The sequence below is a fragment of the Cryptomeria japonica genome, chromosome 8, assembly GCF_030272615.1.
Source record: "Cryptomeria japonica chromosome 8, Sugi_1.0, whole genome shotgun sequence".
In the NCBI taxonomy this organism is placed as follows: Eukaryota; Viridiplantae; Streptophyta; class Pinopsida; order Cupressales; family Cupressaceae; genus Cryptomeria; species Cryptomeria japonica.
This window is the reverse complement of record NC_081412.1, coordinates 545,142,433-545,157,863: the sequence shown is the minus strand read 5'-3', so window position 1 is coordinate 545,157,863 and position 15,431 is coordinate 545,142,433. Positions and strand designations below refer to the sequence as shown.

Here is a 15,431-nt window from a genome sequence, read left to right as displayed (position 1 = left end):
TTCATTTTCTTAACCAATGAGCATATAGAATTAAAAATTTGAGTAACAATCTTATAGTCTACATTTCATTTTCAAGACTATTAATAACTTTAATGATATGAACACTATTATATACATCATGATAGTCATTTTCAGTATGTCAAAATAGATTAATACAATTTTTTTCTTAATAAAATTAAAATTAAATTTATTCTCTCTTTAAATAATATTTTTCATTATAGACACATACCATAAAAGTCCAACTCTTTAAATGTTCTGAGGTTTACCAAAAAAAATCTCCTCTTTCATGTGATAGAATCTTCTAAAATTTTAATTAATAAAAATGTGTAAATACAATGCCATGTCCATTAAATTTAATAAAAAAAATAAAAATCTCTTAAAAAAAATCAACGTAAGGAGCTGGCGCTTCGTGATCATAGCCGAATTAGTTAGGTATTACAATGGACGGTAGCCCTACATAAACAAACACATGTTCTTCCCCTGGGGCATGGAAAATGGTGGGCCCAAGGAGCGAATGGTAGCTGATGCTTCCAACTCTTAAAACCGAATAAAGTCAACACACTAACACCTTAAAAAAGAAGCGTTATTACATAGGCAATTAAATAAAAAAAGAGAGAAATATACGTGATTATGTTGGAATATACCTCTTCAATTCCACGCGAATAGGAGGAAGACCGATTAAAAATTAAGCAAAATAAAATCATAGCTCCGGAATAACAGAATAGTGAAGAGCACAGGGCAGAGGTCTTTGGTTTGTTTTGTGGGTGTTTCAGGCCATTTTCTATACGGAGAAGAAGAGAGCTCTGTTGTTCTGTTCAACCATGGCTGTTCCATCAGAGCAAGCCAGAACATCAATGCTTCCAAGCTTTTTGTATTCCTCCTCTTCTTCTTCGGTTGTGTCGGATATTGTGTTGAATAGGAGGAATGTTGTCACAGAAAATGCGAATGTCGTTTCTCCTTCTGCTCCTCGAAAGACATTTGTTGTGCCGGCTCCCAGTGAGCCCGGGAAGATTGCCATGTATTCACCGGCTTTCTATGCGGCATGCACCGTGGGAGGCATTCTCAGTTGTGGTCTCACTCACACTGCCGTAACCCCTCTCGATCTTGTCAAATGTAATATGCAGGTAGATGCCTAAATTTTGAGTCTTTTGGATTGGAATATGTTGTTCATATTAATGTCTTGCAGGTGCAGATAATCTAATTCTTCTTTTTTCATTTGGGGAGGTTTTGAGATCTATTAGAATTCAGTATTTCGCAGGGGTGCAAATCAGTTTTTTGGGCTATTGGTGTTTTTCTGATGTTCTGTTGGTGGAGAATCAAACTGTTTTTTAATTGTGTACTTGGTTTGGAGGTTGAGATCCATGTTAAGACAATCTTTTCATGCTGTGTATGTACACCAATTTCTGGTTTTTTGGGTATTTTATTCTTATTTTTCTGTTGAGGAATTCAGATTGATTTATTGCGTGCATATACTTATGCGATTGAGATCCGGGTCAACCAAAATTTTCATGTGGGTGGGGACGTAAGCCAGAGTGTTTCCTATGAGTATATATAAATCGCTTGTTGGTATCAGTTTTTTGTCTAAGGGTATTTGATAAGCTTTGAAATCTCTATTGAAATCTATATATGGCTGTTTGGGTATGCTTTTGAGATCTACGCTTATTTGATTTGTCATCTGGGTGGGTATGTTCAATTTTTGTTCTTTCTTATGAGCTTTTGGCGTCTGGGTATTTGCATTTGGTAGGCCGTTGAGATATTTGTTAATTCAAAATTTCGTTGGTGTGGGGATTTAAATAAGTCTTTTGCTTACGGTTATCTATAAATCTTCAATTTTATTCATAATTCTGATCTGAGAACTTGGGTATTCGCTTTTGGTTAGGTCGTTTAGATACATGATAATTTGATTTTCCAAAAGGGTGGGGATTAAATCTATTTCTTGTTCATTTGTCAAGTCTCTGGTTCTCTATTATATCTGAATCTGGGATTTTTGATATCTAATAAATCTTGGATCGATGATCTGTTTTATAATTTTTTTTTTTCACATTGCGATTTCTCAATATGGATTATGTTTATATGACCATGAACACTGTGCAAGATACCTTAAATTCTGTAAAGCATTCATGGACATCTTGGTGAACAATCATGTCATTTGATACAATTAATCTTAAATAACTAGTCATCTGTTAAAATATGGGTCAGGCTCTGTCTGTCTTTGTATCTGAAGTAATCCTTTTGAATCATCTTGGTATTTGAGAAAATAACTATTAAGTATCTAGATATCTGATATGACATTTACTAGGGCTCTTGTCAGATTGCTGTTATTGAGCATATATTTAACTTTTAAATCTCCTTTTGGATACCATTTTGTCTGATGACTAGGGTTGTCTATCTTGGGTAGGACTGCATTTTGTATTTTTGATCAAATAATGAGGTTTCTGTCGACCCATGAAACGTATATATGAAAGTAGTTACAAGAGAGGCTCAAGGCTAACTACAAGGCTTAGTCCTTAAGAGCCCAAAGACATACAAAGCTAGCAACCCAGACATTTGCAAAAATAGTGCAACTTGGATCCTTAAACAAAGATTACCATTTGCGTCAGAAAAACCAAAGAGCTACACAATAGGAAACATTACCAAGGTCTATTTGGCACCCAGATCCTTTGCCACATCAGCTACATCAGATGTCCAAACAGATCCAGCTTCTGTTGCAACCCCAGCAGCCCCATGAGGGAAGATTACCACCTTCTCAGCCCTCAGAGTCCTGGTAAGCATCCGCTTGCACAAGAGGAAAAAGAACTACTGGGAAAGAACCCAGTCTCTGCACAATTGTCATACTGCAAGGAGAAAGGATAAGCCAAAACTAGGTTGCCATTCTTGTGAGTAATTTACAAAGCTTTAAGTACCGTGGAGAAATCTATCTAGAAGACCATCATTCCACCAATTTGTCTGGTACTGTGTCAATATCGCCCTTCAGGTTGCAGAGAGCCTCCTGAATGCAAGAGCTAAATTCACACACCTCAAAACCCCCCTTCACTTCCTTGATAGCATCCTGCAGCTCCACTGACCCCAAAAGTACTAATAAAATATTTAAATAACCCAATCCTCCACAACAGCATTTGGCACCAAGACATTCAACTTGGCCAAAAAGTTCTCTGCAATAAACTGCGTTGATTGTGGAACACCATTGTTAGCCAACCCACCCTGCCCCAGAACACTCTTAATCATCTGCAATGATATTGAGTTGGGCAAGGTCAGAAGCCATTAGATCCTTCAAGCCAACCCATGCATCCACTTGATTACTGATTTCTGTTGTAATGAGAGGCAAGCCCATCTTATTCACCAAGAAGTCCACTACCTCGTTTCAATCTCTCTAGCAATGCATAGAGAAGACATCATGCAAATTCTTCCTGAGGTCCACAACATCCTTAAAGAGTACTTTGAATTTTCAGCACCAAGTAAACTTCTTATGGATCTTATCCAATCTTGATGCCACCAACATCGAATTCCTGTCTACAATCAGGTTTCTATGGTCGAGTGTAACTGCCAATTTCAACCCTTCCACCAGGACATCGTATTCCTGTCTACAATCAGTTTTCTATAGTTGAGTGTAACTGCCAATTTCAACCCTTCCACCAGGACATCGCATCCTGCCCCATTATTAGACTTGTTACCAAGAAAGAACGAAGCACCTTTTGCAAAGGACCCTTTATCATCCCTTGGCAGACACCCAACCCCAAGCTCCCATCAAAATTAAGCTTAAAAAAGCCCACCAGAGGCCTAACCCTTGATAGGAGAGCGGCCGAGCCCTTACTACAGAGGACAGGGAGAGTCAAATCGCAGTTTATGAATTGGTGCCTGTTAAAAGCCTGTGACATGCACATGGGTCTGAAAACATTTTTTCACAATGCTAGGCATCTGAGCAAAACTTATGCCAAGCATTTAGGAATTCAATTTCATGTCCACTAAGATAATAAATTTTTTTGTACTTGGAAATAATAATTTTTAGACATCTCAATGATGGTTGAAACTTGAATTTTAAGTTTATTTCTTTTAAGTCTTTTTCAACTTCAAATTTATGGGCATTTTAAAATATCCAATAAGAATCTAAACCTTGCTGGTCATTTTTATAAACCTCCTTATGCATCTGTCTCTACAAATATTTATTATTTTTTGATCGGAATCTTACAAGAACTGTGTTATTTTCTGTATATCTAAGTTGAGAAATTGTGGCTTCTTAGCTTGCCAATTCAAAATCATTTCTCTGGGGTGCCTGACATATCTATTAATATCTTTATTATTTCATCTGAATCTTGTACAAAACACTTGATTTTGGTACGTCTCAGTTAAAATTTGTACTTTCTTACGTTACCAATTCAAAATCATGTTGTATGGGGTGCTTGATTCTGTATTTATTATTTGGTTGTTTGTAAAATTAGATTTATCATTTAAGTATCCAGGAACCTCTACAAACATTTGTGTGTGTTGTGGTGGTTGTTTGAATCTTTTCCTGAGGCATTTCAGGATTTTTATTTTCTCTCCTGAATATGTGTTTTTCTCATTTGGACAACTGGTAAATAGGTGTTTTTCTCTCCATCATAACCTCTTAAATTATATTACTTATTGGTGGAAAGCTAGAATCAGTTTCAGGTCTCTATAGCTGTTAACCTCTGTTATTTGTGGTCCTGCGTACTTGTGAAATTAAGATTTTTCCATAAAGTATTGCAGCTACTTATTCATCTATATGCATATTGAATTTATTTTAAAGCACACTGTGCACATTTGTAATCGGTGAAGCCAGCTATGATCGTCTAGATAGTAAGAAAATTAAACTTGAAGCGTTTCTCTATCTCTGGCACTTGTTTAATGTATCCGGATATAAGCTAAATTGCATCTAGTTATCTGTAACGACAGAATCTCTTTAAACCTTTTTTCCTTACATATTTTTTTTCCTGACAGCTATTTTATAAGTCACCGTATGTCGTCTCATCTTCAGACAAAGTTGTTTATAGTTCCCTTTTTTAGACATTATTTTTGGTTTCCTTATTTCCTTGTTCATAGTTTCAGTTTGAAGGTTTTGTCTAGCTGTAAATTAGCCTGTCATTATATTTACGAAACAATCTTTTGACTGGAAAAGCTGATGCTATATTAGTTTTCTTATGTTTGTGTTCAGAAAATCACATTGAAGCATATTTTCCAGCTTTAAATTATCCTATCGTTTTTTAATAAAAATAAAATTCTCCCCAGAAAAATGATGAAACGAAAATAAAAATATTAATTGAATCTCTTTTTCTTGTAATAATGAAATTCTGCCTAGAAAAATTAATGCGAATGTGAGTCAAAATTGAATCTTTCTGATAATTCAATTGTGGAATGTTATTCCGACTCATCTGATAATAATTGTTGCAGTATTAGTTTTGACTGATATGAGTTTTCTTCTGCCAAATTAATAATATTAAATACCTATTGTTTGTCATGCTGCAATTTTTAGATCAATCCTGCAAAGTACAAGTCAATTTTGTCTGGATTTGGCATTTTGCTTAAGGAAGAAGGAGCAAGGGGTTTGTTCAGGGGTTGGGTGCCAACTTTCTTGGGATACAGTGCTCAAGGTGCCTGCAAGTTTGGATTTTATGAGTACTTTAAAAAGTACTACTCAGATATTGCAGGGCCTGAGTATGCTACCAAGTACAAGACGCTGATCTACTTGGCAGGTTCTGCATCGGCAGAGTTTATTGCCGATGTTGCACTTTGTCCTTTTGAGGCAGTAAAAGTTAGAGTACAAACTCAACCTGGATTTGCTAGAGGATTGTCTGATGGGCTCCCAAAGTTTGTTAGACAAGAAGGAGTACTTGGGTATGTTCCTTGAATCTCTACCATGTGAAGTGTTTTCCAAATACACAGGGCAGACCAAATTTCATTGAATTGTTATGAAATCATGGAGTTTTCTGTTTTTGTTACTGTTTGCAGTCTGTACAAGGGAATTGGCCCACTTTGGGGACGCCAAATACCATGTAAGTATGAAATCTTTGTAATCTCTTTAAAGTTTGTTGAGTATTGATATATAATTAATTGATGTAGTAATTTTGGCTTCTAGACTGTGTAATGTGAAACCCATGGTTTATATGTGATAGCGTTGTAAAACATCTGGCAGAAAACTATGTATGGTCTATTTTTGGGTTTAAATTGAATGGTTTTTTAGGAGTCAATTTACTTCCATTCTTGTCAAAACATGAGGGACTTTATTCTAAACATGTTCTTTGAGGATTCTCTGAGGCCATTAAAAAACATGTATATGCGGTTGCTTTATCATATACATTTACTTAGTCTTCGGTCAAGTTCAGTGCTTCTTTTTACTTAGTCTTCGGTCAAGTTCAGTGCTTCTTTTTTCACTTTAATAGGTTTTTTCTGCTTGTTCGCTAGTTTTAGTTCACTTCTTTTTTTAACCATCTATATGTTCTGGCTTGTCAGAAATTCTGTTCAGTTTTGCCTATTTGGTGCTTAGAAGATCCTTTACTGTTTTTCAATTTTTAGTGTTATATAAGTTTTTCTGATAGTTGAAAAATAGGGCATTTGTTAAGTCTCCTTGCTCCTATATGATATTAGAAAAGCACCACTATTTTTTTGAAAACCTAAATAGGGACACGTGAAGGACAGCCATTGCTTTTCAACGGTTCATTTCCTCTGTCATATAGATAGTATATTTAATTTTTAAATCAGTATATATACATCGTTTCATCCAATATACTATTTTGACACCATAAATTCAGCTAAGGCATAACAAAGTCCACTCTCCTTTATCCATTAATCATGTTAACTCCGCTAGGTTTAATTTTCAAACATCTTGGATTCTATTTCGTAACAATTGCTACTGATTTGTGCTTGTGAAGCTTTAATAGGAGACAGCATGCTCCCATATTTTGTACCGTATGTACTATCTCCCAATCAGGTCCCTCTACAGATGGATTCTCAGAATGATGGCTTTGCAACAATGGTCTTGGAAGTTGAACTATCCATTGTGGACCTGGAGCCTTTACCTTCTTCTCCATCAAAATTGAGTTTTTCTTAGGCTGAGAATTTATACCTGCTTCATCAAATTGGATTTCATCTGGAGCTTCAGATTGTCACCATCTGACGTTAGATTTGATGGCATTACTCTGCCCAACCTGTTTATTAGGTGCCTTGCTTACTTTGTTTACATCTGCTGAGAATTATAATCCTCTTGCACTTACCTTTTGCCATCTCTCCAACAGTCTCCTCTAAGCACAGTTCTCCTGTTTCAAAACTGCACCTTGGGATCAATCTCAATATATTTAGCCACTCTCCACAGATCACCACCTGGAAGAGTAGGCATTGTGAACTGACTGGAAATTTCAAATTTCTAACTTGCCATTTTTATGTGTGACCCTAAGAGTGCTAACAACAGTGCTCAAATCCTTGCAAAAGGATGCCAAATCTTCTTTTTGCTGGAAGACAATTTGAATTTCCTTTCTTAAAACCAACAGCACATCCCGCGGACCACAAATCAGCTTCTCGCATTTGGCATTTGGCATTTTCTGCTGCTTCCTTAGAAGACCTTGCAGACAACCCTACTTCATGGTCCAGCTAATACAGAACCTGGAACAAATTCAAAATAGAACAAAGAAAAATTGCAAAAGAAGAAGGATTGAATGCAAAAATACAGAATACAACACACAAACTAGACTCAAAACTGGCACAATAACGTAGCATTACCTCCCGTGGAACGCGCTATAGTAAAAGAATCAAAATAATAGAGCAAGAACATAACAAAATAGCAAACAAACTTAAAATTACCATAGTGGGCACGAGACATTGGGTGTCAGGCTGCAGGGGTAGGCAGTAGGTACCAGGTGTTGATTCAGGAGATATAGGGTGCATTTACCGAGCTTTTCTCATTATAGGGTTGGGTTGTATACCTCGTGGTTCAGATCATGAATTTATCATTCTTTGGAGAATCTATATAGCAGGGTTGTAGACTTGCAGTGACTTCACAGAACAGGTTTTGTAGTGGCATTGGTTGTAGTTTTCTTTTTATTCCTGGGGGGGTTGGTAAGTCATTGATGTACGAGCAAGAGTATAACAAAATAATCAAAATAATAGAGCAAGAGCAAGAGAATCTATTGTAATTTTGTAAGAATATCAAAATTTCAGAGCAAGAGCATAACAAAATAGCAAACAATCGAAGAGAGCGTCTGCAGCAAGCTTAAAATTACCATTGTGGGCACAAGACACTGGGTCTCAGGCTGCAGAGGTAGGCAGTAGGCACAAGATGTTGATTTAGGAGATATAGGGTACATTTACTGAGATTCTCTCATTATAGGTTTGGGTTGTATACCTCGTGGTTCAGACCATGAATTTATCATTCTTTGGAGAAACTATATAGCAGAGTTGTAGACTTGTAGTGACTTCACATAACAGGTTCTGTAGTGGTATTGGCTGTAGTTTTCTTTTTATTCCTTGGGTTGGGGGGGAAGTGGTAAGTCATTGATGCATATGTTGTTTTATACGAGGTTTACCTATATTTATTAATTACTAACTTAAATTGCTCTTATTATATTGGTTAGATAATTCTGTATTAAGGTAGGTTTAAGGTGGTTGGAAACCTTATTACTTTTGGAAGGTGCATTTGACTCGTTCTTTTGAATTAAGAGGATGTAGGGGGCTTTTCAGCCTGTTCTTTCCCATACAACACTGTGCTACACATATAAGTGTGATGCAAGCATTGCTCGTTGCACAGCACTGTAATGCCATTATTCTTTGTTGTATATCACTTCAAGTCTGAAATGCCATCATTATTTATGTGTTGTGATGCAATATTTCTTTGCTGCATAGTACTGCGATGTTATAATTCTTTGTCATGCATTGATAGTTTACAAACTCTGTGAGTACTCTTTGAGTTGCTGAGTACTATCCGTTTTTTTGTTTCACGAGTTTTACAAGTTTAACTTGCGAGTTTTTATAGACACAGGAAAATCATGGATAAAAATGTCAACATGGGTAAAACGCTGGTTAAAATTTATTTTTCACATTGTTTTTTTGGCTATAAAACTATGCATTTTCTCTTTTGAGATGTAAATTTTTAATTTAATACATTTTGTAATTGAATTTTGCCAAAAAAAAATATGTTTTTTAAGAAATTTTAATTTGTTGTACTCTCTAAATTGCCGAGTGGAAAATTTTGGGTTCGCTGAGTATTCTCTGAATCCGAGTCTGCGAGTTATGGATACCATTATTGTTTGTAGCGTACATCTGCAATTCCATAATTCATCACATATCACTGCAATTACATTGTTTTATGCCCTTCATTTAATTTTGTGATCTGCCTATGCGGTGAGATGCTGTAGTGTGATTCTGCTTATGCTGCGCGGCAGTGTGTACTGCTTGTTATGTTGTTATGCAAGTGCAAAGTGGTCTGGACATTTAGCATTTCATATATTGTGTATCTTTTTTTTTGTTATTTAGCTTAGTTTCGTTTTGCAGTTTTATTTGTTGTTATTTTGCTTTTGTGAGGTTTTCTGCCATGAAGTAGATGAAAAGCGGAGATATATTTTTTGGACTTTTTAAATCTAATGCCAAGTCTACAACCATGTGTCACAAATGCCTAGTCAATACAATGCCAGAACAATTGCTATTTAAAGCTTTGTTGCCAATGACAAGATTACTATGTTGAGGCATGTTTACAGTTTTACAATATTTTAGCACCGCTTCAGAGAAATGAGGCTCACCACAACAGCTTTTTGTGATATTGGTTTAATTTTTAGAGCTTTTTACCAAATTGGTATTATTGTGCTGTGTAGTGGGAGCTTATTTTGTGGAGTCCAGCATGTCTATTTGACAAATTTTAGTCGCTGTTGTTTCTATTATTAGTAAATCTATCCTACCGTATTTGGAAATATGTTATTTGGTTGGTCTAAACTTTCACTAAAACGATACCTTTAGAAATATATCAAATCTCTTGCCTAGCCATGCTGAGTTAGAATGTTTAGAAAGTGTTCCGAAATATTTTTAGTATCATGTAATTACTTATGTGGTATACAGAATTCAAAACCTTTTTGAAACACAAGTGTTTATTGTATAGTCGATATGTTTTGTTATCCTTTTTATTCTGCATAAGAAAAGTTTAATCAGAATGCCTGACCTTGATTTTGTGTAGCAAAATACATGCAAATGTTCTTCCAGTTGTTCAGTGTAACATTTATTAATTGACTATATCTTCTCTTAACTGTATCTGCTTCTTGCATTGTGACTTATGATTCTTACGATTTTTTATTTTTCTGTATTGCCTGTGCATATTTGTGCATGCTTGTAGAACCCATTTTTGTGCCATTGATAAACTGTATTTATATGACACTAATATCACTATATTTCTGCAGACACAATGATGAAGTTTGCATCCTTTGAAACTATAGTAGAATTGCTTTACAAGCATGCAGTGCCCATTCCAAAAGATGAATGTAGCAAATCTTTTCAACTGGGAATTAGTTTTGCTGCAGGATATATTGCTGGTGTCTTCTGTGCTATTGTTTCACATCCTGCAGACAATCTGGTTTCTTTCCTAAACAATGCTAAGGGTGCTACTGTGGGCGAGGTAACCTACCCATACACGTTATGAAGCTTCGTCCTTTCATGTTATTCAGTCTTAAATTTATTTGGATACCATATACAGGCTATTGAATTTTATTATACCGTAGATAATTCCAGATTATTTGCAGCAATAAGTGTAATAACTAATTCTTGGATGCTTGTGGGGATCAGGCTGTGCAAAAAATTGGTGTTGTTGGCCTTTTTACTCGTGGACTTCCTTTACGTATTGTTATGATCGGAACACTTACTGGAGCTCAGTGGGGTATCTATGATGCTTTCAAGGTGTTTGTTGGCCTGTAAGTTCTGTACCCTGACATAAAGCAATGTGTGTTGTTTTATTGCACAGTTAGCAATGTGTGTTGTTTTATTGCACAGTTGTTTTCTACAAGGTTTATGAACATGGCACCAAATATACTATGTATCCACTCCTGGCATGCATATTGACCGATCCCAACATGTGCACAATATTGCGGAGTACTGTATTGCAAACTGGTAATCTGAAAGGGGCTGGGATGCAATATCATTTCGTATCTGGTACATTAGAATGGGTTCCGGGGGAATGTTCTAAAGAACGGAAAAAAAAAACCAGAAAGAAAGAATCATAAAAAGGAAGAGAAACAAAAAGGCATATATTCATGTCAGGATTCAATAAGATATTGACTAACTTAGAATGTTAGTAACCTCGAGTTTCGAAATTGTCCATGCTCTGAATTTCGGAAAAGTAATCAACTGAATGTTGGTACAGAGTCTAGTATACAGTGTACACCCAGTGCATTTTTTGAGATTCAGGAGGCTAACATCTATTTTGTATGTTAAGCTGCGATATTTGTTAAATTTGAAATTAAAATCATCAGATTTCCACAATTCATAATGATATCTATTATTGCTTCTGGATTTGATTGTGTGATTTTTTTTTGCATCAATGTTTCGGATATGATCCATCGTCAGGATGTTTAGAAAATGCCAAACATTGATGGATCACAGAATGTGATCCGAAACATCAATGCAAAAAAAAGTCACACAATCAAATCCAGAAACAACAATAGAAATTTGAAATTGTTTGTGGACAGTGGAAACTGCATTTCTTTTCTGTCTTTTTTTATTGCTAGTGATTTTAAACTGCAACGTAAAGTAGGAACAGTCAGCAAATGCCAAATCAAGGTTCTGCTTTGCTTTAAAGATTGTTTGGTTATCTTCTAATTGTTGCAATATGTTTAACAGGCCGACTACTGGTGGAGTTACCCCACAACCAGCTGCTCCAGGGCTCAAGGACTTGAGCAAATTGAACTAATTTCAGGAGGTGTTTTTGACATAAATTTCATAGGATCAGGTTGAGTTAAGAAATTGAAGGTCTGAATAAAGGACTTAAGGAGGGTTCGTTCTCCTGAATTTTGTTTTTGAAGCATTGAGGTTGATTCATGCAGGCTAGAAATTCTGCGATTTTTTTAATGTTGGATTTTTTTCGGAGTTCAGTCATCCCTTCAAACTTAGTTACATTTTTTGAAGGTGCTTGGCATATTATCTTCAATCGTTTTTGATTCGCATACGGCTAACCATCTTTGATGTGAACGGGAACCAAGATAATAATAGAAGCCATTTTGCTTTGATATGACATTACTGTTGACCAGTGATGTACTTTTCTGAGTGGTATGAGTATGAACCATGGAAACATATTTTGTGGAATATTATGTTCAGTTTAATCGATGTTCTTGTTCAAGTTAGATGCAAACAATGCCAATTATCTTGGTAGTACTGCTTGGTGGTTAGGATGATGCTGTAGTTCAGGTTTAAATTTTTTTTCCATCAATTTTAGCGAAGGATACAGAGAGCTAATCATTCAGAAATTGATATTGACAACAGAAGAGCCCTTTCATTCGAACATTTATTTTTTGGTACGCAATCCTGTCAATTTGTTCGTCAGGTAAGCAAAAATGGTTCTAATGCATCAATCCTGTCAATTGGTTTGTCAGGTAAGCTAAAATGGTTCTAATGTATCATCTATATCACCCCAAACTGGAATAATAGCTCCAAAACCCATCAAGAAATTGTTCTTTATTTTGTTATTCATTTATTTTACTAGAAAAAACGTTTCCTTCACACATTTCAATCTATTCTTAATGCAGATCCTTTTGTCACAATCAGTAGCATTGTCGCAGTAAAAGAGTGGCTAAAAGATATGCTATAATGTGAGAAAACAAAATATATATGAATTACGATTCAATGCAAAACCCCGATATTTTAAATTGTGAATTCCCCTGTATCATATTTTGAATTTTCTAACCCGCTTTACCAAAAATTAAATGAAGTTTCTCAATTGAGCTTGTCTACAAGGAGATATCCTCTGGGTACTTCAAATTTGAAGAATGGCCGCTTGAGATCTTATATGTGATTGTCTCTTAACTTTATGCCACAACAGTAAAAACTGCAAAATGCACTGAGACCACATTAAAGAAATATATTTATATCAGATCAAAGACAAGGGATTTTGCAATGCAAGTTTCCATTTGGCAATACTCTGTTGATAGTCCAACATATTCCTGCTAAGGCAATGGCAATGCATGTTGGTGTTGAAAATAAGTCACTTTTGGATTGATGATGGACTGGTCCAAGAGGGATCAGTAGTTCAGTGGTAGAGCAGTCTAGCAGCATAAGGAAGGTTCTAGGTTTGAGTCTTAGCTAGTCCATGTCTCAACAGTGGATAAATCGGATAATGATAAGAAGAAACGAGCATCACATATGATTAGCTTCATGAGTCAAAGAAAGAAAAATGACTTCTGATTACAGATTTAGCACAATTACTGATCCTTTCTTACATTCAGAGACAACTCGCAATTCACTTGTAAAGAGTTGTTCCTATTTATTATCCTCCTCATATGCTCTTGGATGATACCCTTTTTATTTTTGAGTTCTTTTTTCTTGTATTGTTTAGCTTATTAGATGCAATACTTGAAACAGCCCATGCTACCATAAAAAAAGTTCTATATGACCTCTGAACTCCTTATCTACAGTATAATTATTTACTAATATTTTTAATTGTGTTTCAAAGAATTGCTTTTAATTAACAAATTTTAATATCAAAATGTTCAATTTTATATTTTAAAATAGATTTCACAGTTGCGAAAAAACACATTCCAATCACTAGTAGTAAGGTAACACTCAAATAGTAGAGTTATGACTGAAGAATCGGGACATTTTTCAAATATCATGACAGTATCGGCAATGTCAGTCACACAGTATAATCTATTTTTGGTAATTCAATACGACAGATTATAAACCAGCATAATTAAAATCAATCTAAAATGATGAACTAACTCCGCATCATTATTACTAATTGTAAAATCCACCAAATAATTAGTAATAAATAAATCATTAAACCATTACTCAAGGTTTGATTAGCTATTCCACTTGATTCTAAGAAAGTCATTTATAGAAGAAAAATAAATCAAAATCGTATGTCTTTTATTATTATAATGAAGTTCATAAAGGAATTTGAAGGATATAATCTTGGGAGTATGTATATTGTTTTTCATAAAAATCATCATATTTTAAAGGATACAAAATTTTTACATGGTATTTTTCTAATATTTCTTTTGCTCTTTTTATTTGCAAGTCTAATGTCTCAAATTGCTGTAATTTTAGAAATTTCAAAATTTACGTTGTTGACATCTGTAATATTAGATTGTATTTGAGAGCATAATTCACTTTCTAACCTGACCACATATAAATAAGATATAACTTAACAATAATGATGGATCATAAATAAAAATGGAAATAACCACAAAATAGGAGAAAAAAATCATAACCAAAGAGATCAAAGCTTATATTAGTCCTTCAAAAGACATCAATGCACCTTCTTTGTTTGAATTCCTATAACACTCCACTACTACTACATACACCCTACGGAATAACTTATATCCAACCTTATATTTATAAAATACATACAAAGTAAAACCATGCATTGGTTTTGGAGATAATTTACAAGCCCAATGAAGGTATGATACCCAAATGGAGTGTCATATTATCCTAATCAAAATATTTAACCACCCAAACTTGGGTGTCCAATTTATCCTTATTCTTCCATTCATTAAATGCTTCACGAAAAGTTTCCAACACTATCATAAGGTTAGTCAAGATTCTAAAGAAAACTCTTTTATACGCTCTTACTAGTCAAGACACTCTTACAAACCTCCCAGGATGTCAACACATGTACAATTCAGTTAAGTGAAAATTGGGATGCCTACACCTTTGTCCATGGATAAAATCCACAAAAGTAAATAAATAAATTACGCTGAAGGCGTCTCCTACTATGAAATGGACGGGCTAATTTTTTTTTAATCGACGGTTCAACCTCCTCAATACAACTTGCAAGACGATTCAAACACTTTAGTCCGCTAGATTTTTTCCAATGGTTGTACATGTAAATAAATAAAAAATGACGAGGACTACGAATACGTTGTAAGGGCTTAATTTCCAACACAGTTTCGTACGCTTCCCACAATTTCCTATGCAAATACATTTCCTACTTGCAAAAAATTGATCTACCATTTACTTGTAAGCACGTGGGAGACTACTTGTCTAATCGTATTTACTTGCGATTTTTTGTTGTTTTACCACTTCCTCACCGGTTGATTTAAAATGTAGTTGCTGGTATTATGAATCCATAAATGAATGATTTTTTCTTTATGATAGCTAAACTTCTAATAAAAATCTCTTCATGATTTTATATATAATTTTTTTAATTATATTTTGAATTTTAAAAATAATTTATCTTAATCAATAATATACAAGTCCATTCCACAAGGACAAGTTGCATTTATTTTTATTTTATTTTT

The 15,431-nt window shown here is 34.8% G+C and overlaps 1 protein-coding gene across 1 annotated transcript; it reads left to right on the top strand.

The window, feature by feature from the left end:
- The first annotated feature begins 572 nt into the window (after positions 1-572).
- LOC131066283 (mitochondrial phosphate carrier protein 3, mitochondrial-like) lies at positions 573-12,211 on the top strand. Its single transcript, XM_059210019.1, has 6 exons — positions 573-1,124; positions 5,489-5,850; positions 5,965-6,008; positions 10,389-10,603; positions 10,771-10,895; positions 11,821-12,211. Exons 1-6 carry the CDS (start codon positions 822-824, stop codon positions 11,888-11,890), a joined length of 1,119 nt encoding a protein of 372 aa, XP_059066002.1. The 5' UTR covers positions 573-821; the 3' UTR covers positions 11,891-12,211.
- Positions 12,212-15,431: the final 3,220 nt, after the last annotated feature.

Coding starts and splice junctions, on each gene's coding strand:
- LOC131066283 (XM_059210019.1), top strand. CDS start 822: ATGGCTGTTCCATCAGAGCAAGCCAGAACATCAATGCTTCCAAGCTTT. Junction 1,125..5,488: donor TTGTCAAATGTAATATGCAG/GTAGATGCCTAA, acceptor TGCAATTTTTAG/ATCAATCCTGCAAAGTACAA. Junction 10,896..11,820: donor TTCAAGGTGTTTGTTGGCCT/GTAAGTTCTGTA, acceptor TATGTTTAACAG/GCCGACTACTGGTGGAGTTA.